Source organism: Dromaius novaehollandiae, chromosome 1, assembly GCF_036370855.1.
Source record: "Dromaius novaehollandiae isolate bDroNov1 chromosome 1, bDroNov1.hap1, whole genome shotgun sequence".
NCBI classification, from domain to species: Eukaryota; Metazoa; Chordata; class Aves; order Casuariiformes; family Dromaiidae; genus Dromaius; species Dromaius novaehollandiae.
The window spans coordinates 133,138,068-133,161,686 of record NC_088098.1 but is presented as its reverse complement, the minus strand read 5'-3'; the positions used below and the strand labels follow the sequence as shown (position 1 = coordinate 133,161,686).

General features: G+C 38.6%; 1 protein-coding gene across 2 annotated transcripts in view; it reads left to right on the top strand.

Annotated features, from left to right (window-relative positions):
* The window catches only part of PHEX (phosphate regulating endopeptidase X-linked), a 106,865-nt gene that overhangs the window by 58,142 nt on the left and 25,104 nt on the right, over positions 1 to 23,619 (top strand). For both annotated transcript variants that reach the window (XR_010385380.1, XM_026120672.2), the window contains exons 13-15: positions 8,633 to 8,710; positions 10,324 to 10,427; positions 17,513 to 17,571. Coding sequence is in view for 1 of the 2 variants with exons in the window: in XM_026120672.2 (XP_025976457.2) it covers positions 8,633 to 8,710; positions 10,324 to 10,427; positions 17,513 to 17,571 (241 nt within the window). In the remaining variant the exon portion in view is untranslated. The remainder of the gene's footprint in view (positions 1 to 8,632; positions 8,711 to 10,323; positions 10,428 to 17,512; positions 17,572 to 23,619) is intronic.

Below are 23,619 nucleotides of genomic sequence, written 5' to 3'. Positions count from 1 at the left end.
CCACTGAAGACTGGAGGCTCTTAAAGCTGCCTTTGTACAGTAATGTTTTGGGGTTAAATAAATCTTTTACTGGGTACCGCAGTTGTGGTGGTCTGCTGTATAAGTGCAGAGGGACTGGATTAAGGTATTTTTCCCTGACTTTCCTGTGGGAAATCGTCTGTCCTGGCCTGATCTTGGAGGATTTGGTTCTTTACACTGCAGTCATGCGGCTATAAATTGGGGTGACACAAACTGGTCACATCTGCTCTACACAGCATTTGGCTCTGTGTCTCCTTTGGGCCAATGTGGTGTCCCAAAGATATAATTACCATTTCTTGTGGGTTTTTTCAAGCTAAAGATCTGAAATAATGTGAAGGCCAAGGTGCAAATTACTAGAGTAGTGTTTTTAATCGTATTCAGGGTACATGTTGTATTTCCTAGAATGTGACATAAAGTGATATGCAAGGATGCAAAGCCCTCTGGGATAGTACTGGAGGACTGTGGAGGTAATTAAACCTTGTGCAGCCTGAATAATATCTGCTGGGAATGGTTCCTGGGGCATACTGTGTCCTGAATCCTGCTGGAGGGTTGTTTTGGAGACCATCTGTTGGTAGAGGCCAAAATCATTCATTTTGCTCTTTGACCATGTTCCATTTAGCAATACGGTCATGAAGCATGTCCCAGACTGATGGCACTGGAACAAGCCACCCCAACTGTGGGGAGGCCAGGAGCAGGCATCGGACACTCTGAGAAAGTAGCATGGTGCTGCGTGTGATTTCCAGGGTAGGTGGGAATGTGTGTGTCCCTCTGTAACTTCTTCACATTACTTTTGGGGAGGAGACCCTGCATTTCTTACTCAATTGGAATCGTGGAGTTAGTCTGTCCTCATTAAAAAATGATAATGTGGAAAAACACATCTGAAATCTGAGGAGATAGTATGAGAAATCTGTTGTTTTTTTGTTGTATGGTTAACTTAGAATATACTTAATGTTGCTGGGGCTTTGCCCAGAATAAAAGAAAATCAGCAGCACATTTAGTGTACTTTCTAGATAAAGCATCATTATTTCCATCTTCTGTATTGGGAAGCCAAGTCAAAAGGATGAGGAAATGATCATTGTCCTTGGAACCCCCCCTGCATTTAGCAGCTGCAACCGCAAACTTCTTCTGGTGTTGCCTTCTCTTAAGACTGGAGAAAATATTTCAGATTTACAGTTAGTAAGCAGTCTGGTATACAATGCACTGCTTGGTATGCAAATTTAGGGTAAAATCTTAAAACGTGCTTAGCTTTGGCAGTATTCACCTTTCTCTCAACAAGTATTTGGTTAAAATTCTGTCTTTATATGTTCGTTACTTCATGCAGGTATCAGCTATATAATGGTCTTCATTAACTGTTTATTGAGGCTTTTTTTGTCTGTGTATCTCCAGTGAAAAGCAGATACAATTATTAATACCCGCCAGCACACAAAGGACCTCCGCCCCTAAACTTTCTACCCATAAACAAAAGCCAGATATTAGGATTTAAGTGGAGGTGTTGGAGTAGTATAATCAAGAAATATGCCTTTCTGTAGTCTCTGCTTTTTTTACATTCTCATCGCCCAAAGATGGCTTGAGATTCTTGTGTTTGTTTTCCAAAGAGTTACTCAAGCTTTTTCATATTCATCAATTCAGGTTTTTTTTTTTTTTTTTTTTTTTTTTTTTTTTTTTTTGGTGAGATGGGGATAAAGCAAACTGTTTTAAGATTTTGATCATGTAACTGGATATGTTGTTGATTCCCTGAAGTCAAACTACAGCTTTCATTCAAAATTGTGGAAAGGGTGCATCTAATCATTTATATATTGTATAATCACAGAGGAAGATGTGTGCATTTAATTTCCAGAACTCTGATTCTGTTCACAGAAGTCACCATCCCTGTCTGTCATGTGTAATATTTTACAAATATAATTATCATACAAAGGTTATAAATGTAAAATGGAAATAAAACAAACTGGTAAATATTTTTAATGCAGGATTAGTTTAAAGTAAAAATTTAATGTGTAACTGGTGTCACAATGCTTTAACCAACCATTGTTCCAGAGAAGCAGAAGCAGAATGGATTTAGGACAGGAAAGAGTGACACACGGTTGTAAAGTGTTGCTTTATTGGCGTTTCTGTGCATGTTGGTCCTACTAAAGTTTTAGGTGCTTACAACTTTACTGACTATAACAATATTATCTTGTAAATAATTAGTGGATATTAGGATTGAATTTGTAATACTGACTAACAGTTTGTGTAATAAATTTTGTGTGTCCCTTTTCCCCTACTTTTTCTAGAATGGTAATATATGGTCTTTTTTATAAATGTGGTGGGTAATGTTTTCTTGTCAGGAAACTTTCTTTGTTGAGTGAGGCTTTGCTTGAAAAGATGATTCAGAGGAAAAGGTAAGCTGATGTAGCACATAATCCCTTTCCTGTTCCTTCTCCACTTTCCCACGTCTAGTCACGTATTCCCAGCACTTGTCTCGCACCAGTTACAGCGTTCACTGGACCATCTGTGTTGTGGTTCAAGTCACAGATCTGGCAGAGAATTAGCTGGGAAAAGATTGGATGCATTTCTACTGTGTTAGTGAGCTGAGCAATCTCCTAGAAAGGTTTGCCAGGCACCTGAGGCAGCTCAAAGAGATTGTGGAACTAGGCAGCAGGAGCAGAAGTATGGATAGCAATGTAGGAGGGGAAAGGTAGAAGAGTGAAAAATTGAACATTATTTTTGTTTTGGCAGCACAAAGTTGTTAGACTCAGCTACTTGTGAAACCACACCCTATATTTAATTGAAAACAATTCTTTGTGTATTTGATGCCATGATATTTTATATTTCTATTGCGTTGCTAGGTACAATTATTTACCTAATTACCTATTGCAAGAATGGAGCAATAACCATATTTTCCATGTTCATAACTGATTAATTTAGAACATCCAAAGTATCAAAATACAGGGGAAGATAGGGCGGAAAGGGATATGGTGCAGTATGAACTGATATGTGAATCACTTATTAAATAAAACACTGGCTCCTAAAATCTTGAAAAAGTATGTTTGATAGGTTCACTCTTTTGTGATTCAAACATATGAAAAGAAGGTTAAGCCAAAGTTTAAAAATAAATACAATAGTCTGATGATTAGCTATATTCTTGAGTGTAGATTCTAGCTAGCTCACTGCAGATCAAGTACTCTTAATAAATTATGTTACCATTTCAGACCAAGCCACAGAAGAGTTTATGTTTGCCCGGCCACTTCACCTTTGACTGCACTTTGCAATGTACAAATCCCCGACATTTCATATGGCCTCTGCAGAGGAAATAAAATACTTGATTAAGATGGGCCCATTCCAGCTCCTACTGAAGTCAGTGGGTCACTTTCTCCTGATACCTGTAGGATTTGGCTTTAGCTCTGTGATGGAATTTTTCTATGCTTTCCCAAGATCCATCATCATATTTTCCCAGTTTTTCTATACATAAAAACTAAATAAATGCAGTGATACGTATGCAGCAATTTTACCAGATGGCTCTTGAATCATCTGCTTTCAATGAAAAATGAAAAGACCAGACACGTACATAAAGGCTGAATTAATCTTTGTAATTAAATGGAACATTACTTTGCCGTGAATGATTTTAGCTTTCAGAATGTATTTCATGGTAATTTTTCAGTGAACTGTAATTGTATTAATTTTTTATATTTTTAGAAGCTTGAAAATGAGCTTCACAAAGTTATTGTGAGTCAAGTTGATATACAGAAGATCTGTGTCAGACTCGTAAAACTTTGTTGGGGGTGGAATAACTCCCCCCCCCCCCCCCTTTACAGTCAGTACAATATGTCAGTTCTTGGTGTTAGCCTACAAAGTGTCCCAGTCTGACTCTGGGCAAAAAAGACTCTCAGACAGCTTGTGTGCCAAGTTTGAATGTCAAATGAGAATTCGACTAGAGTGGAATGATGCTTTGTAGCATCGAAACACGTGTGTGTTGCCATGTTGGCAAGTTGTTAAGTCAAGAGTGAAGTCATTTATTATTTTGTCTCTGTAGTAAACTTTCTTGCAATGCTCTTGTCATCATGTAAAGAGAAACACACGCCGATGATAAAATCCTGTGATAAAGTCAGTGGTGAAACTTCCTTGTGTAATCAATGGCAGAGTGGACAGTTGCCCTCTAGGTCCTCTGCTTAGGAGCCTGCTCTCTCTAGGCTGCCTGTATAGTAAATAGTCATTGCTCTAAAGTATGCTGCTGCTCTGCATCATTCCCTGCAAGAGCCTCTCATTTTCACTGAGAGGAGGAGGAGCCTGCAGAGAGGAGATTCTTAATTTACCAGGCAGCCTAAGCTAGACTAAGCGCTTAACATTAGCTGGGGTAAATACCCCTTTACCCTCTTTCTCCTGTACATGTGGCTATTTAATATGCAAATTAGTGAGAGGAATGAAATGAGCCTTTAAACCACAAAAAGTTGTGGATGACGCAGAGATTCATGTGCAGTTGCCACATGGTTGGTTACTGTGTATTTGTCACATTGCATTTGCTTGCCCTGTATGTGTGTGTATGGCTCCTGGAAGACCTATCTTTTAAATATACTTTTAATTGTATCAGAGGGAGAGTACTGACATGATTATCAAAGAGGAAGCCAGTCTTAGGAGTTTTCTACTTTCTTGTGCTGTATGGATAAGGAGTCTTCAACCTTCATTAAGCATTACTTAAGCAAACAGAAAAGCTAACCAGGGAAGCAAGAAACTTCTGACACACAAATTCAGCAACGCCTGACCAGTGAGATGCTTTATAACTCATCTGGTGTGTAAGTAGGTCTGTGTGCTGTGCCCAGCTGGCTGGGTTTGGATCTGATCCAATGTCCCTGGATGTCAATAGGATTCACAAGGACTTCAGGGGGCTTCTGAAGTCCATTCATGGGTTTGTTTCAGCTCCCGGGGAGGTCCTCTCCACCAGTAACCTCACATCCTTTGCTGTTGGCATCAGGGGACTTGCTGGTGTGCCTTCTGGCATGCCACCCATGTTTTCTCCCTGAATGCCTGGGCCTCATCCCAGGCTGGAGTCAGGATGCTGGGGGCAGTGCTCAGCAGAAAGGGATGCTCTTGGTCCCTGGGACCAAGCAAGCATATTCTGCTGCTCCTTCCACACCGCTGTGTGCTACTCAGTGGAGATAAGGTGGCCTTGGGATACTAGCTCAGTAGGATCTGAAGGGGCATGACTGACCCTTATGTTTTTGGCTGTGTCATAGCTACTGTTAGAACCCGCCTGAGGCTTATTCCTTTTCTGGAAGAAGCCACGTAGTGAGATGTAGATTGCATGCAACAGCCTTGCACTGTTTTGTTCTCCATCACCTCTTCCTCTGGAAGGCTCCAAAGAGTGGTGTTGATTTGTGATTTTTGAAGGTGCAAAAGCTTTGTTTCATAAAGATATTTAAGCATGTACCTGGATTTCCTAGTAGTGAACTAACTTTGTTGTGTAGTAACAAAGTTTACACTTTCCTGAATTTTTGCGGTTCTTACATGACTGCTGGAACATTTAAGAAGGTGTCAGAATTATGGTGTTAGTCAGCTCTATCTTAGTGTTTATTCATTACAGAGCATATAGTTGTGTTTCTTATTTGCTCAGACTTCTAAATCCCAAATACTGTAGTAAGAATTTAAGTAACTAATGCAATAAAGTAACATTTTTTCCTTATATTTATCTTATAAAATAGAAACAGCTTCAGGCATTGATAAAACATCAAACTACTAGAAGCATCATTACCTTTTCAGCTGGCTTTCAAAAAACTCCTTCAAACAAACTGTGATTTACTAGGGTTTTGTACAGCCTCTCTATCAAAATATCACAGTAGTGCCTGATCTTTTTTTTGTCATGCATGGAAATCTTAAGCTTGTGACATCAATTGTCAAAGTGACAAAGAAACAGTACATGTGATCTGGTAAGTGAGTGCAGCTCTTCCAAGTCGCAGTTCAGTGCCCTGCTTGCTAGAAGAAACGCTTCCCATCTTCCCTTTCTAATATAGCAGGGCCCCGATGAGACAAACGAATTTGTGTGACTACAACATAAAATTAATGCTAAATAATAGTTATAGATGTGATATTTAAGTCAACCTAGGTCAGATCAGCTGTTGAGGCACCTGCAGGAATCGTTTTCACCCTTGGAGGTGTCTGCTTAAGGAGTGGGGCCTAAAAAGGCCAAAAAATGGCAATTCCAAGCTGCTGCTCCCATTGGGCTGCCAGGGAGGAAGAGACTGAGCTGGACGTGGCTGATATTCCACAAAGACCCTGATAGCAATTGGAGGCCAAAATATCCAGGTGGCAAAGGGGATACAGAGGTGTCCTGGTCATGACGGTGAATTAGCACCTCGGGTTTGAGGGCAGGGTCTATCATCGCTTCTTTCAGCAAAGAAACACACTTCTCTGTTTGTGGTAAGACTGTCAGACCTAGGCTTGCTTCAGTCCTCTGCATTTGGAGCTGGTGAGGTGTGAATCTCTTTGCTTTCATTTGGAAGGCAGTCTAGAAAGTAAGAGTGTTTTTAAGGGATAACATAACAAGGAAAATGCTGTTTTGTTATGCACTGAAACATGATCAACAATTTTTTGATCAACATTGTACTGCTTAAAGCATTAGTGAAATGACTTTGTACTGACGTAGTTAATCCTTATCGCTTCTGTCAAAATAACTGTCAATTTTTGCAAGTTGCACTATAAATTGCTTTTAAAGGGGTGCCTCTTTATCGTATAAATTATTTTCTTTCTTGCATCACTTTAATCAAAATGTTAAGGGGGTCATTTATGTAGATTCAACACAGAGGCTACTTCATTTAGTAATTCAAATGATTACCATTTCTGTGTACTGAATGACCTGTTCTGCACATGCGAAATATTTGAAATTCACTTAACTTCTTTAAGCAGCTGACTTAGTAGAAATTTAAACTGATGAGTTTTCCTCCTTGCTTTCTGGAGACTAATATAACAACTAGTATTGAAACCCTAGAAGTGAAAGGGAAGTTTTCCAGTCCCTTGCAAAAGTTCAGTCAGCTGGACCTGACAGCACCATCAGACAAAAATTAGATGCTCTTCTATACCGGCTTGCAGACTAACTGTGCTTCCTCCCTCTTTTTTTTTTTTTTTTTTTTTTTTTTTTCCTGTAGGCATTTAAAACTATCTTTTAAAGGCTGCTATGCCTTCTGGAAAACTGAGAAAATGTTCTATTGAGACTTAATTTGGCTCATTTCATATTTCCTGTTCAGCATTTGTCTTCTATTGTTTTTTTTTATCACTACGGATATTTGCATGACAATGGGATCTTTCTTGCTTAAGAGTTCATCTGCTCCTGCTGCTAATTTCCCACCTGAAGTTGTAATCTTCTGTTTGTGACATCTTAATTATCTCAACGGCAATTAATTGTGATGTCACAAATGGAGGATTATGACTTTGAGTTGGAAATGAGACTGAGAAATTGAAGGAGTCTCAAAAAGACTCTTGAAAAATAAAAGAGGAGATAAAATAGTTTTGGTTAACCCAGTGTGGTCTCCCATCAGCTTTTACAGCTATGGAACAGCTGTTTCTAATTCTTGCCATCTTTGGTCTCCATAGGAGGTCCTGTTGTGTGAGACATCGTGGAGGGGAAGAAGGGGGCTAGGATTTTATTGTGGAGGGAGGGGAATCCTCCCTTGAACAGCCACCAAAAGGCAAGTGGAAGTAGGTGGGTCACTGGTGAGGCTTGGGGGTCTGCTCACAAGGAGTGGACTGCAGGGTTGGCATGCCCATAGTTGATTTAAAGGCAGGACAGTTTGTGTTTTATGTTTTGCAACATTCGCATGGATTTAGCTGTTTGAAGAACAATATTGTTAGAAGAAAAGCTTTTTGAGGGGAAGAGGGGTATTCTAAAACTTAAGGAGGAATTATGTTCTGCTTCCCCAAACCATAAAAAGCAAAAGCTTTATGCTACCCATCTTGGGTTTAATTTATTCTATGGCTTTGACATATTCTGTTTCTGAGTAAGTCCTTCTATCCTTTTGTATCTTTCTACTTTTCTCTTGAAAATGCATTCTTTCCATAGAGATTCTGCATGACTGGGTGGCCTCTTGGTTTTTCTGTGAGTTTTCATGCGGACATTATTGAGCTTGTTTACATACTTATGCCATGATTTGTCAAGTGGGAATACTTATCCACAGCTACTATCGCTTCACACCACAGTGTTTATACTGAGGCCAGTTCATGACTCTGAAAGAATAAACCTAAGTTAATGAAAAGTGTCTTATTTTAACACTAGTACAGACTTTAGGGTCAATTATCTTTTGGAAAACATCGTAAAAATAGGCATTTGACTGTCTGATTAACTGAAAAATCATCAGGGCAAATCAGCTGTTAGGAATAAGATTTTGCACTCAAACCCTGCTGTAAGTCTGCAAAAACTCTCAAGAGTCAACAGAACAACTGTATTAATCTGACAGCAGAAGCTGGATCTCCGTGTTGTGATACAAAACTGATTTGTGGCATCAGGTTTACCTTGTAGGCCAGTTCGTTTAAAGTTAAACTATGATGCCTTCTGGAAGGCATAGTAATACATGATGAGAAAAGAATGAAAAAAAGCCATACACTGAGAAATGGTGAAGTCTGCTAACATTTTCTTCTTTTTTCTTTTTCAAAGGCGAAAGCAGTTATGGCAAAAGTGGGTTACCCTCAGTTCATAATAAATGACACATACGTTAATGAAGACATCAAAACAGTAAGTATCAGCATTCTTCTTTTACATATTGCAGCCATTCTTTGCTGTTTTGCTGCTGTCTAAAATCAAAGCAGTTCTTTTGTTTTGCACCCTTGTGGAGTTCTGCTTGCTTGGTTATTTATACATCTTGAATTAAGTATGGGCACTCTTGTATCTAAAATGTCAATGCCAAAATGTCTATGTGAGATGGTTACCAGGCTTGCTGGGAGTAAGATGTGCCTGGGTGCAAGAAAAAGTCTTCTTGGTTTAAACATTTTTAAGGTTAAAAATATCCTGGCATAAATTTTGTATTTAGAGTTACATTAAAAAAAAATCTCCTCAAAGTAAAGGTCTGCAAAAAAAGCTAATGTATTTCTCCTCAGAATATCATAACTCATGTGCACCATATATGTTCTTCCCCTTCTCCAGGTTATGCATTTTACTTACGCTTATTAATTATAACTGTGCCTAGAGGTCCTCAAAATATAGCCCCACTGTGCTGGGTGCTGGACGAGAACACTGTGGGGGGGAACTCGTTCGTTATGGCAGACCCAGTGTCTGTTCAGCCTAATTAAGGCAGGAAGGCAGATGATGAAGAATAACATGTATTCCCATTTTCCAAAGGGGTGACTCTGGCATGTATAGGATGAACTGTACGTGGAGTCACAGGCAATGTAGAACCACAGGTTGAACCCTGAACCACTAAAATCCAAGTCATATAGAATAATCTTTGCCAGAGAACATGGATAAAACTAGCGAGAAACATAATTTATAAAGAAACCTGCAAAGAACCAACTCTACAAGCCCAGTCCTTGATCATGGAAAGAGTAGAGAGAGATGGTGCTGGGAACCATTGTCCTCAGTGTGATGAGGCTGAGGACATGACAAGCTTGGGTAGGGAATTACTTGCCCAGATAAACGGTAATGGAAAACCCATGTTAATCAGGGTTGCAAAACCATAGTTGGAAGTATAACTTGATCACACATGCTAGGATTGCTTCAAACTGATGATCGGGATATCAGCTGGATTTATAAAATATTAACAACCCCTTTTCTTGCATGGTTAGTCATGTATGTGGGCTTTGCTAATAGATTTGGAGGCTTATGGAAACCTGGAGCCCTATGTCTGTAAATGCCACTTAATCTGCGAATTTATAAGAAAGCATGGCAGAATCCTCTAAGGGAGCAGAGTATAAGATATTTGTAATGAAATGCAAACAAACTGAAAAGAAAGGGCTTTTGTTACATTTTTGAAAGTGGTTGTAAAATACACTTTCAAAATAATACCAGTCCTATTTGCTTATGGAAAAGAGTCTGACTTAACAATAACCACAGAAACATATGATCTGCAATTAATCATTAGGTATATTTCTGATTTCCTCAGTTGCTCTCTGCTTCTGGTCCACACAAGAGCTTTCCTGATGTTTCAATCCTTTGTGCAAATCTGTTCAGCTACCGCTTTTCTTTTCTAAACAACCTTTATTTATTCTTCCTATTATGTGTGAAAATTTTACTTCTTTTAATAATGACTCAAAATTAGGTGATTATTTGTTTAAAATAAAAGTTCTAATTGTTTTTTGTCAGCTTTTCTTTCCTGGACATGTTTTAAAAATGTCCATGCTTTATCTCTACAGATGAAGTTTACAGAAAGTGACTATTTTGGCAATGTATTACAAACCCGCAAATACACAGCCCAGTCTGATTTCTACTGGCTTAGAAAAGAAGTTCCAAAGACAGAGTGAGTAGACAAATACAAATATACATAACCTTATTATTTTTTTAAATTTATATAGTTTATATACAGCATTGTATTAAAATATAGAAAGTCTACAGGGAAAAAACAGTTATTCTTCTAACTTCTGTGGATATTTTTACCATAAAATCGCTTTTTTTTTGTTAAGTTCTAGGTATTTCTGTTCTGATGCACGCTAGTCATGCTTACAGCTTAAACTTTAAATTTAATGAAAAAAGATAATTGAATCTCAATTAAAATTGGATTATGTCTCTTGGTCACAGTTAGAACTTAGAATAGTACAGCAGGGATTTATGAAATACATTTTCTATGAATGGAACCATTAGTAAGAGATAATGTTATTATTACTAATAGCAATCAGAGTTGTTAGTTACCTGCTGTTGATAGCAATGGTATGGAATAAGGCATAATTTAATTTACATATGTTACATTTATTTATTTGTAAACTTGAGAGTACATATTGTGTTGCATAAAGTCATCAAATACATGAGAGAATCAATCTCTTTTCTTACTGGTGGGTAATCAACTCCTTAAAATGCAAATTAAAACCTAAACAGAAGTTAATTAGTCTAATCACACTACTTAAAAATGACTCCTTCTACAAAGAGACTTTGAAATCAGTGCTGCTGCTTAGTTTTTGTGGTTGTATTTCCTTATGGCTCCAGTAATTCTTACTCGTGCTGAACGATACCTTGCTTCAAGAATGGCTCCATGTCGTCAGCGAGGCAGGTAGGGGTTGTCAGCAGGACAGGCATAAGCTCCTCCTGGTTAGGGTGTTAGAATTTGCCCCCATATTTTTGAGGGGATGTTTATAGCTTAATTTTATCTGTGAATTTTACCTTCTGTTCATACCTCTCTCTCATACTGTAAGAATTAATCCAAGGGAACGGTTTTTCAGGCTGTCCTGCAGCCTTGGATGCCTGGACTAGATCATGATAATACATATTCTCTTCAGACCAACAGTTTCCTTGTGAGCAGTGAAATAACACTTCCCTACAGAAATGGAGATCAACAACCTTTATCCTTCATCCTCACGAGAAGAGTTGTGGCTGCACTAATGCAGACCAAATAGATTCTTGGCACGATAGGAAATGTCAGCTGCAAGAAAATTAATTGGCAGGTAATCCCTGAAATGTGCAGCTCAAGGGCCATAATCTGAGAACTGTCACATCATGGGTATGCTTAAAAAAATGAAGGACTTACTCCATTGCCCACTACAAGATTGAATACTTCCTCATGCTCATCTTTCCCCCTTTACTTCAAGGGCTACTTAACAGCAGTCTCCTCATCACCTTAGTCTTGCCCCAAAATAGGAGATCTGTTCTAGTCTGCTTCTATTCTTTCACTGCTAAAAACAGATAAATAGATCCAATGACTATATGTAGTCACAGAGTAGCTCATCCTAAGCCCCAGCAAGGTGGAGCAAAAGGGAATGAATGACTCTTCCTACCCTGCATTTGCTGCAGCACAGAGGGGAGAGGTGCCTCCAGTGGATGGCAGTGCCCTGCCATGTGAGCATGCTGCTGGGGGACGGGGACCTACCAGTCCAAAACATGTCAAATCTGGCCTTAAAAATATTAGTTTGCCACATTTTAACTACAGACTTTCTGATGCTTTTACTTTTTCTTAAGCTTTTATCTTTTGTGGCACTCCACAGATCATTGGTCTACACTGAAGCTTGGCACCATGTTAGTAGATAATTTCCCTTGGGGTTTTGTTTCTGTTTTTTTTTCTTTTCTTCTTTTCCCTAGTTCAGTAGCTTTTACCAAAACATTTACATTTATAGATAAGTCGCTATTATAAGATGGTCTGTGCTGTGGGCTGAAAAAGGTACATAAGAAAATCTTTTAAAATATTATAAAAATATTTAAGGAAATAGTTTCATATAATTCAAGAAAGAAACCAGGTAGTTTACCATGTAGTAAAGTAATATCACCCAGAAAAGGTAAAACTCTGCATTCATTTACCAAACAGTCCACATTTCACAGCAATGTCATTTCAAACTGGACTCACTTTCCTCAGCACTGTCCACTGTATGGAAAATCAAAGTGATGGTTCACTCCAAACCCCAGTGAAAGCATTGTGGGAATGATAGAGGAGCTGGAGGCAGAAGACAAAGGATTTTGATAAAACAAGAGGATTGATTGGTTTGGGAATGTGGGTATCAAAGCAGAATATTTATTCTGGAAATTCAACAGTTTCGTATTCTAAGAAGGGGAAAAAATTCCCCAGGCTAGGAGCACCTATCAAAATTCCTTGTCCCCTGTTTTTCTGCCTCTTGACCTAGCAGTTAGCTGGTTTACAGGAAAAGGAGCAGGGAGGCTGTCTGGCGCAGCGTTGCTCAGACCGCGGAAGGGGGACATGTCAGATGTGTTTGAGACCTGGCTTGTCCCCTTGAGCTGCGATGAGCCCTGCCTGCCCGAGGGGCTGGGCTCCCCCCACAGGCACTGCAGCTGCCCGAGGTGGAACTTGCTGTTTTTAACACCTGCTTTGGATACCAGCTGTGATCTTAGCAGCTGGCAGGGGAACTGGCTGTTTTCCTAACAGCCACCTCTACCAAACCACAGAATAAATGCTGCTATCAGGAGGGAGACCTACGATAGGGATTTGTGACAGTAGCTGAGGAATATGATGCATGAAAAGCAGCGGGTTGGGTTGAGAGAGCTAAACGGATGAGGAGCCACTGGAGGGGGCAGTGTGGGAGGGAGGAGGACCGAGTGTGAAGACAATTATAATAATCCAAGTGAGACACAACTAGGGCAGAGACAGGCGAAAGGCAGTGCGTGGGGAAGTGATGGCCATGTGGAAGTAAGAGATAAAGGAGAATGAGGGTCTTATATTAACATTTGCTTATCCATATGCATGTCCGTACATATGTATAAGTATATATAGGCACACACACCTTTTTCACTGTAGCTGAATCTCTCCTTCTTAACATTGATCGCATACTTGAAAATAGTGGAGGGGCAGAGAACTTCTTCAGTATTTTTCCCTGCAGGGCACAAATTGATATTAGGATAAGTACAGTCATATCACAGAGAAATATCTGGCCCTTCTTTAATGTTCATCTTTCTCCTTTGAAATCAAGACATCTTCTCAAAGGTTTTTAGGCCTGGCTAAATCTTTCTTCACATTTCACTCAACTTTCAGTGCTGGAGATGCAGGCATCTGGCAGCCCTATAATGGGAAATGCAGGCAGTGGAATAGGAAAAGACTCCTGGCTTTCCCGCAGGGCTTATTTTGTTTCTTGACTGCATGTGGTTGTTTGTAAGTCCTAGTCCTTGGTTCACTGTGAGCGAGTTAAGAGCGGAAGACAGCTCTCAGAGTGGTGCTGGGTTGGATGCAGTACAGCTCAATGCAAACACTCCCCTACATAAAGGAAAAAGCAGACATGAAGTACGCTGGGCGGGGGGTTGTCTGCAGGAGGCTGGCTGAGCTGTGAGCTCAGAAATGCTGTGGGTGGGCTAGCCAGCCCTGGAGAAGAGAAGGCCAGAAAGGAGCCACCTGGAGCTTTTTCCTGTCCTTTTAACCTTGTTTTAAGCAGTGATCTGACACTGCAGGTTGGGCCCAGCCTTACCATCCATGTTTCTTGCCCAGCCCCAGGGAAGATAAGAGGCAGCCTGGTCTGGGAGGCTAATGCTCTATTCCCACAAAGGAAAATGTCTGAAAACAAACTAACAGGTGAGAAGAGGAAACACATTTTCAAAAGTCACCTTGAAGATTCTCTCCCCTTCAGAAGTTTTTCCTTATATTCCTTTCTTATCCAGGGAAGAGGTCTTCCAGATTCCAGCTTATTAGCAACTTTGTACTGTCTTTTACTTCTAACCAGCTTAAGTGCATTATACATTCATAAGTTCATTTTTTATTTACCTGGTTTTTTTATTATTTTTTCTTATTTTGGACTTTGAACACCAAATTCTGCTCCACCTGAGTGATTTCTTCTAATTCAAAAAGTTAGGAGAACAAATAGCAACTTCAGTTTGAGCTTTATGGGAGTTTAAAGAAAATAAAATTTTTCCCAGTATTGTAGCTCTTCCTAGTCATCTCTTTTCATGACTGCCAATGTGGTACACTGCACTCTTAACTCAGAAAGGTAGATATTATGGAGGCAGTTATAGCATAAACAAACAGCTAGGAGAGGAGCTGCTTCACTTGCTAACTCGGTGCAAGTTTCAGATTTCATTTTTGCAAAAGAAATCTCAAATTTACAGATGTCAAATCTACAGCATTATACTGTGCTGCAGTAGTTGATAAGCTACTGTTTCATCACTCAAAGATGTCCCTCTTTCAAATGCACATAAGAAGTGGAAATGGTTCTAGCTTTATTATTTAGTTGGTAACTAATGGGAGCTTAGAGTTTCTTATGCTTGCCCTTTTTCTGTCCTTCTGCAAATAGATTTTTTGTATCATAGAAGAATCAAATGTACTAAAGTTTTAACCAGACCTAGTGCAAATGCCCAGGTAACCTGATTTTGAACAGGAACGTGAATGCTATTTCTAAATCTGCCTCACCTTAACATTTAACCTCAACAGATATTTATGACAGATCATGTAGTAATTTGGTGTATTATTAGTTAAGGTCTGTCACTGAAGGCTCCCTCATTTGATGGAGCTCACTGAAAGCATGAGGGGTGCGAGGTGAAGTTGTTCTTCTAATCTGAAAGGAAGCAGTCAAAGTTATTTCTGTTCTTTGTATGGAAAAGGCTTCCTAAATCTTTTTGAGAGTGACTCAGAATGCTGCAACAAAATGCTGGAGTGTAAATATGCTCCTTGCTAGAGCATCTAAATGCCAAATACAAAATTAAGCAGTGCACTGTTTGTCACCTGAGAACTCTGTTCTTCATGGCTTCTTGGTACAGTTATTACATACGTCTTCTCTTCCTATCTATTTAAAAACATAACAAATTTATAGGATAGCTCTTTAGACCTCATCACGTAAGAGTGACTTGTAAAGAATTTAGTTCACTTTTACCCTGTCTGAGAAAAATGGGACTTTTGTCAGTATTTGGTTTATACTAGGCTCAAGAAGTAGGATAAGCTTTGTTCTTGCTGATCACAGTCATGCTGGTGGATAGATCATGAAGAAAGGAGTCGCCTCAGGACAGAGATGTTGTGGTGAGTCCTAGCAGCTAGTGTAAGAGGCCCTATCTGTGACGCAGGTCCATCGGCATGAGAGCGTGGCAGCCGTGGTGCACTCTGCAGCCACCAGAGGCCAGAGAGCACGTCCCACCACGACTTAAAGAAACATTTGTAGTAAGAGTTCTGTCTTTGTCAAAAGGGGCAGGAACCCTCAGACTTAATGCTAAGCCTTACAGTTTGACTGGACAGCAGGTCCTACTTCGCAAGTGACTGCCTTGCATCCTCCAAAACAGTTCAGCTGATTGCTTCTGTGAACAAATGTGAAATTACAATGTTGTTAATTAGACCCTGTAATGTTTTTATTTATCCCCTCAGCATAAGCATCCTTTATGCAGTTTTCCATTATCCCACTACATTATCACTGACATTTCATCGCTTTATTATAGGAAAAAAAAATCTTACCCTGCTCCTCCCCGTCCGAATCTCCTAAATAAACAAAGCTGGGATGATTATCTGGCAATTAGAGTCTATAATGCGATGGATGGTTAAGATATTTGCATAACATCACCATTTGATGGTTTCATTGGTTAGTTTTCCTAGTTGCTGCATTGTAAAAGAAGCTGCCCAGCTTTGAACATGAGAGAGGCAGATAAATTTATCGATAAAAGCCAGAGTGCTGCCATTCTAAAACTCTCCTCTTTGTTGCACTGTTTATGTGAGGACATCGGTTGCCAGCAAAAAGCGCAGACAGGATCAGCAGATAACTCATTTATTTAATTGTATTATTTTAAAGCAGAGAGTATTCGAATGTCACTGCCATCATACATCTTCCCTGTTCTGATAGATCTTCTTTTGTCCTACTCTTTGTTTTGCAGCTCTTATCTCTTCTCTTTGGACAAAATTTTTCAAAGGAATTACATTGCATTCATTGCTTTGGATTTGTAAAACTTTAGTGTAATATATTGCAAAAGACATTAAGACTTTTCCTATGTGGGCATTTATTACAGCTGTTTCTAATTTCGTATGAATTAACTACTAATTCTCATCATCTTTATTACTCTAAGTTTATCTCTATTCTTCATTATAAAAATATTAGGTGAAATCTTAGGCTCACTGAAGTCAGAATTTCACCTTGAGGCGGTTTAGATCTTGCTGAAGCCTACGGAGATTTTTTTCTACTGATTTGGGTGAAACTACTGTTGATATATTTGAGTTTAGGCTAAGGAGGTTCATATTTACTTTTTATTTCTCAAATCTAGGTTTCTTTCCAGTCTGCACTGAAAATCTAACTGTGGGATGGAATGCCAATATTCTTTTTTTTTATTTGTTTTGTGAGGCAAGTGGTCCATTTGTTTATGGGCACACTGATGAAATTAGCAGTGTTCACTGCATAGGGTAGACAATGTGAAGCTGTTTATTCCTAAGTTTAGTTGCTAGATACGACCCACCCATATCGCTGGAATCATCCTAACTGTCCATGTGGTTATTCAGCAGAGAGACTGAGGCTACTTCATTAGTTTCAAAAAGCTCTCCTCTAATTTCCAGAGGCAATTTCTCCACACATGAAAGACATACCTTGAAAGACAGGTATAACAGAAGCTAAGAGAATTTTTGCTGCTGCTATTAGTGTTGCATCTCTGTTAGGTGAAGTCAGGACTTCAGTCTGTCAGCATGGCAGACCTCACATGCACAACAGTCACTTAAAAATAAAACAGATTAGGTAGTAAGAAGCTTAACAGTTACTCTTGTTGAAATTAATTTCAACATGCATTTAAATTCACGTGCATTTAGATAAAGCCATTAAACAATAGATTTCAATGGTCCAGAAAGCCTAAATAGCACATTTTGAATTGGAGAAGTAATTAAAGGTTTATGTATCCTAGGTCTTTTAAATTTTAATTGCTTTTCACCGAGTTAACTTTTTATCTTTGTTCATTGTGTTTGTAAAGATAAATAAGTGTACTGATGGTTTTCTTCTGCTCTTACTACAGGTGGTTTACCAGCCCAACTACTGTCAATGCTTTCTATAGTGCATCTACCAATCAGATCCGTAAGTATCTGACTTTTGAGTCTTCTTTTAAAGTATGTGTTTGGAAAATGTACGTATCAAGCTACAGATAACAGCTATACAGTTCGTGTGTTTGTGACTGAAAATCAGATGTGATGAAAATCAGAAGCTCAGAAACAGGGTAATTCAGCTATGATTCATCGTAAGTTTAGTGGATAGTTCTGGAAAAGCAAGGGCTCATAAATTTGAATTACTGTTGTTTAATGAGTTACCCAGCATCAGCTGATCTGCAGTAACTGCTTGTGTCTGTCCATTGCAAATATGGAAAAAAATGCATTAGCTTAAATCTCTCTCCTTAAAGTTTAAAATACTGTTTCTGTCTTCTGTTTGCTGTAGGAAAAACACACGCACACATACCTTCATAAAAATGCAGTAACTCTTTAACTGATAGTAACTCAGTCCTATGGCATTAATAAATATGTGTCAATAAACATGGTTAGAGGAGACTATGATATAGACCAAGAAAGTTAAGAAATGCTCTCCAACAAAGGTATTCAAAGCCATTCACCTTCAAGGACAAGGAGTGGTATCTGTAATTAACTTTAAATTCTTGGCTGCCGAGTTTGAAGTTATTCGGTAAGTACAGTACAATCTGTCTTACACTAATTTTAATTCCAGGTTGTTTTTAGACAGCAGAATCAGCAATGCCTAGTTTGGAGGTTTATAAACTAAAACAGCTGAGTTTTTCAGAGAAGTGTATGGTTTTGGATGTTCAGTTCCCATTCAGTTTAATGGGAGTTTACATAGAAAGCTAACTGACTTTAAAAGTCAATACCTTTATTTCTAAGGCTAATAGTGGATAATAGTGTTATCTTTACGTGGACACTTTTCTTTCTCCTTACTAACTTTGCAAGTTAAATCAGCCTTTCTTCTTCTGTGCTGCCAGAGTCTCGAAGATTGGCTGCTATAACCTCTGTGATTTTGGTCACCAAACTTGTCAAAAATTGTGGAGTGACTCCTCCTTATTTTCCGGAATCTCTTTTGATCAAACAGTGAAGTAGTTTTTGAAAGGCACAAAATGAATGCATCACGATGAAGAGGTTGTTGCAGAGAACTGGCAATCCTATATCCTGGTATCCGCACTTACCCATTTCTGTAAATAATTGTTGCCTCCAAACCAATCACTTAACTTCTTTTGTGACTAAGTTAACTCATTTGTAAGGTGAGTATGCTAATTAGCCAGGTTTTTGATTAAAATTAGTGCTAGGCATAGACCGCACCACTGTAATTAATGGGCTACCATCATTAAGCAGCCACATTTTTGTTGATTATCTGAGTGAACACTTAAGACAGATTTTATTGAATTGATCAGAACCCTGAAGTATGTGTGGAAAAATGACAGCTCTTTTTCATCTTAAATTAAGCACAAACCACCACTGCTTTTTCAGATGTATTGTGAATGCAGAGGAAGTTTAGCCGGCAAAAAATGAGAACTGTTGCTGTTACGTCATCTTTAACATTGGGTCCTTTCAAGTTTCAGCAGCATTCAGCTCCCACAGCCTCTCTGACATGGCACATTAAAGAAAGCTGTAATGAGAGGCTAGAGTTACTAAAGTTAAATTTCACACTTGCTGTGTCTAACAGTGTCATGAAGCAGAGAGCTGTCATACGTAACCAATCAGTCATGGGTATAGAGGCAATTGTATTTTGTATCATAACTACTGACCTTCTTGCATTGCTGGTGTTTGACCTTGAAGTTTGGGTAGTGCTGCTTGCTGTCCTTTTAAGACTGTTCTTAGGAGGAAAAGGATTTACGTGGGTCTTTTGGAACAAAACCATTGCATACCTGAGAGAGAGAGAGGTACAAACGCTGTCTTGCCCAGAAATTATGATCAATTGGAGGAAGACTGAAAGAAAGGCACAGCGGTCATCCACTACTGCTGGGTGTGGAGACTTTGCATGCGAAATTTCTTGTGGGAGACATGGGAGGAACGTGCTCAGGCCTGAAGTTGCTGATAAATCTTTGGCATATCCCTACTGAGCTTCCAGTAATACTGCTGGGAAAGAACTGCACTGCATGAGACTGAGCTTTGTGAGCCCAAGCATACCCAAACTGTGTGCTCTACCTCTGGGCAAATCTCACACCCAGGAGTTACTACCTCACTGCTTATAGCTATGTTTTCGGTAGCCATCTATAGCAAGTTCTGTAAGAACTGGTGAAATGCTATAAAAAGTGTGGCCTGTTTGAAGGTCTAGTTAAACAGCAGAAAAAAAGTCCTATGAAAGAGAAAGTCACTTGAGAATGAAAAATGAGCATGTACTCTAGCAAGTTAAATGTAAAGCTTTAATATAGCAAGCCAACAAAGATTTTAAGGAGCAACTTTCTCATAGCGTAAGAACTAACAATAAAACCTTTCCTCAAATACACTAAAAAAGAAGAGTCCATAAGGCATAAAACAAATATAATTCTTCACATTAAAAGAGTTTGGAAGGCTCTTATCCTAGAGCTTTCCCTTATGGGAAGTAAATCCCAGTAAGTGTCTCAAATTTAGGGTCAACAGAAGATGCTTTAGAAGAAATTCATAAAATGAACTGTGACAGAGGTGAGAGCCAGATAATATTCTCACAGGTGTTTTAAAGGAATTCAGATAAGAAATTGCCAAACTGACAGCCTTGGTATGTAGCTCATCAATTATACCAGCCTTAGCACAGGAGCAACAGAAGTGGCAAATGTCAAACTTTTTTTTTAAAAGAGCACCCAGAGGGATATAAGTATATGCAGAAATTTCAGTCTGGCTCCTATATGAAGGAAACTGGTAGCAACTATAACAAAGAAGAGAATGAGTAAATATATGATACAGTTTGGAAGAGTCAATTTGACTTGGATTTTGCTTTTTCTTTGTAGGAAAAAAAACCATGCTTCACTAGTCTATTAGAGTTGTTTGAAATTCAGCAAGCATGTAAATATGCTTGATATAGTATGCTTAGTTCCAAAGAGCACTTTTGATGAGGTTCTTTCCCAAGGCTATTGGAAGTTGTCAGGGGTCAAGAAAGAAGGTCCTCTCATAAATTAATGACTGATTAAAGATGAGAAAAGGAGTTAGGAATAAATGATTTGGTTTCACAGTAGTTGGGGGAGTGGGTTACCAGAGGAATTCCACAGGCATCAGTGCTGGTCAATGTATTAACAGATGATCTGAAAAAACGGGTGTTCTATTAAGAACGAAGGAACAGGTAGATATAAACTCTGCTTCAGGAGTACAGGTTCCTCTGCTACAAATTACTGGAAGGTGGAAAGGTATTCTAGTAGAAGAATCACTGCACATCTGCCTAATGCTCTTTCTCTGTGCATATGCTCCTGGTCACTGTTGAAGACCAGAATGAGCAGGGCAGACTTGTTGTCTGCTCAAGTGCTCCTACTCTTCAATAAGTAGACAAGATTCTAGTGTATTTGCAGCCCATCTGTTTCTGCTTTTGGTAAATGAGCTTGCTAAGAGAGGCATTTGAGAAAACTGAATTTTAAAATGTGCAATGAAAATTGTTTCTGGAAAGCTGCTTGTATGTTAACTGGAAAAGGCCTTAAGTCCAAAGTTAATTCTAAAAATTGAGATCATTCAATTTGGAAACAGAAATGTACCATGTGATATTATCAAAATAATCCCAACAACTCCAAATTCAGTTAGTCATTGAAGGATTCATGAAACCGTTTAGAGACAAAGACATTACTCCTGCCTTAAACCATGGATTCTGAAAAGGATCTATCATCAGGTGCATGCAGAAGTGAAGGAGAACATGGGGGTACCTGGTCACTTTTGAATTTTAGAAAGATGCCTTTGCTTTCTGTGCACAGAACATAGTGAGGTCTCTGAGGCATTCATGATGAAAGAAATGCAAATTTTTCTGTCAGTAGTCTGTATCATTGACATAAGCATTAAACAAGAAATCACGGCAATCCCCATACAAGTAACTGCAAACTCCATACAACAGCAGCTTGTTGGTGTTTTTAATACCATTGTGACTACTCAGTTACTCAAAGCAAAAGGTCTTGCTTCACTGAAAGTGGAAACTAATAGAAAGTGGAAAGTAGATGATTTTAAAAACGGTTAGATTTGGAAGAATACAGCAAAACTTGCATGAGCAGTAGATTGTTAAGGATTTTGCTGAGCTTCAGTGCAAACATCCTTTTGTTTGGTCCTTATTACTTCCTTTCATTTTCATTACTAAATTATTGATAACTTGAATGGCCAACAATTTGCTTATTTCCAAAAGAGAAGGAAGTCAATGTATCAAGATAAGATGTGCTGCAGAGAGTAGAGTTATAAAACATGGTACATATAATTTATCTTATTATAAAAGTTTACTCCTCAAGTATTCTGTACATGAGTTCTTTTTGTTTCCTCATTTTTCAATTAATTCAAAGTGTGCTAGATTAACAACTATGCATGTTTAAAATGGTTGTTAATCATTTTTCAGTTCTAGTTGTAAGTTTCTTTTTTTAGTATTTTCTCATTAATTTCCCTTCAATTGCAGGTGTTTAACAAAGACAACAGGTATACGTCATTGTCTTTAGACGTTACAAAGATATCTGAGTACACCATTTAATCAAAGCAGTATGAATAGTATGTTTTTGATTATGATCATTAGAATACAAAAACACTTTCCCAAAGAGTCTGTTTATTTTAAAGAGTTCTAGAGCAATCAATGAATATGTGCTGCAAATAGATATAAGTGATGACCAAGGCATGCTATTATACTTCTGTTGAAGAAAAGGTTTTGTTTCATTACAGCACTAGAGATGTTGGCCTTTGAATATGTGAAGGGTAGAAGAGAACAGCTCATTACATCTGGTGTATTTAATTCTCTTTCCAAGTGTAAATACATATGTTTCTAGAATATGTTTAAAAAATTAATGTTTGTGGGTTGTGAACAGTCATGAAGAGTGAATTTACAGTGAACAGAGCAAATGTGAGTGACACACTCATGAGGTGTGAACTTGAATAGATGTATTGGGTAATTAACTACTGTTGATATTACCTCTGTAAGTTTATAGCTATGCTTCTTCTAAGTCATTTGTGCTTATACTGCAGTTCTCTAGTGAAAGTCAAGAGGCCTCTTTAGAAAACAGCTTCATTACGTGTTTCAGGAAGAGGATATAATTTAAAACATAATTTTAAAATTATGTTTGAATTAGCATCCATATAGAAAACCATAGATAAGAGCCCATATTAGCCAGTAAGTATCATTAGAGAAAGTGGAACGTAGATATTGATGCTGGCAGCTTTCTGATGTTTTCAATTGCAAGAGAAAACTCTTACCTAGCTAGGAACCAAGTGATAGCACGTGGTGTCATGGTCTCGGGGAGAGCAAGGGGACTATATGTCACTTTCTCTTCCCCTAAGAATCGGAGTAATTGGCAGGTTATTGATGAAGTAGTTTCAAGTGCTCCATTAGTTTCCAGGAGGTTAATGAATATAATGGCTCTGGACTGAACGTTTTCTAAGCCCTGTTATTAAGTTAGTTTTGAATGTGTTAAAGTGAGCCCCGGTTTTCAACTTTCATGATTTACTAGTGACCAGTATTCTCTTTTATTTGATTACAATCACAGATGAGATGATACATGATCCTTGCATCTGTTTTTTATTTCTTCTTCGTAAAACTCTTCTCTATAAATATATAAAATAGGAGGACTTTTTCTTTTTCTTGGAGGAATCTAGAGAGTTGTTTCCCTTTATAAAATAAAGATTAAAGGGTCTTGTAAAGACATGTATTTTTACATCTTTTCTAGCTCCTATCCAATCTAGCACTGTATTACTTGGCCCCCTCACAAACAGTCATGCGTTTCTCTTCACATCATCCCAGTGAGGTTGGGAAATGCTGGGTTCTATTTTACAAGCAGGAGCCAGAAACTGAGAAGACCTTTTTTTTTTTTTCAGATGACGTGGAAACTGGGCCAAGATTTGAGCCAAGGGCTGCTGAGGCCTCTGCTTTAAGAAAATCATTTCTCTTTACCTATTAGTGAATTTATTCACTACTTCTCTGAAAGTAAAGATTGGAGCTCATGCATAGTGTGGAACACTAACTGTGCCTCAC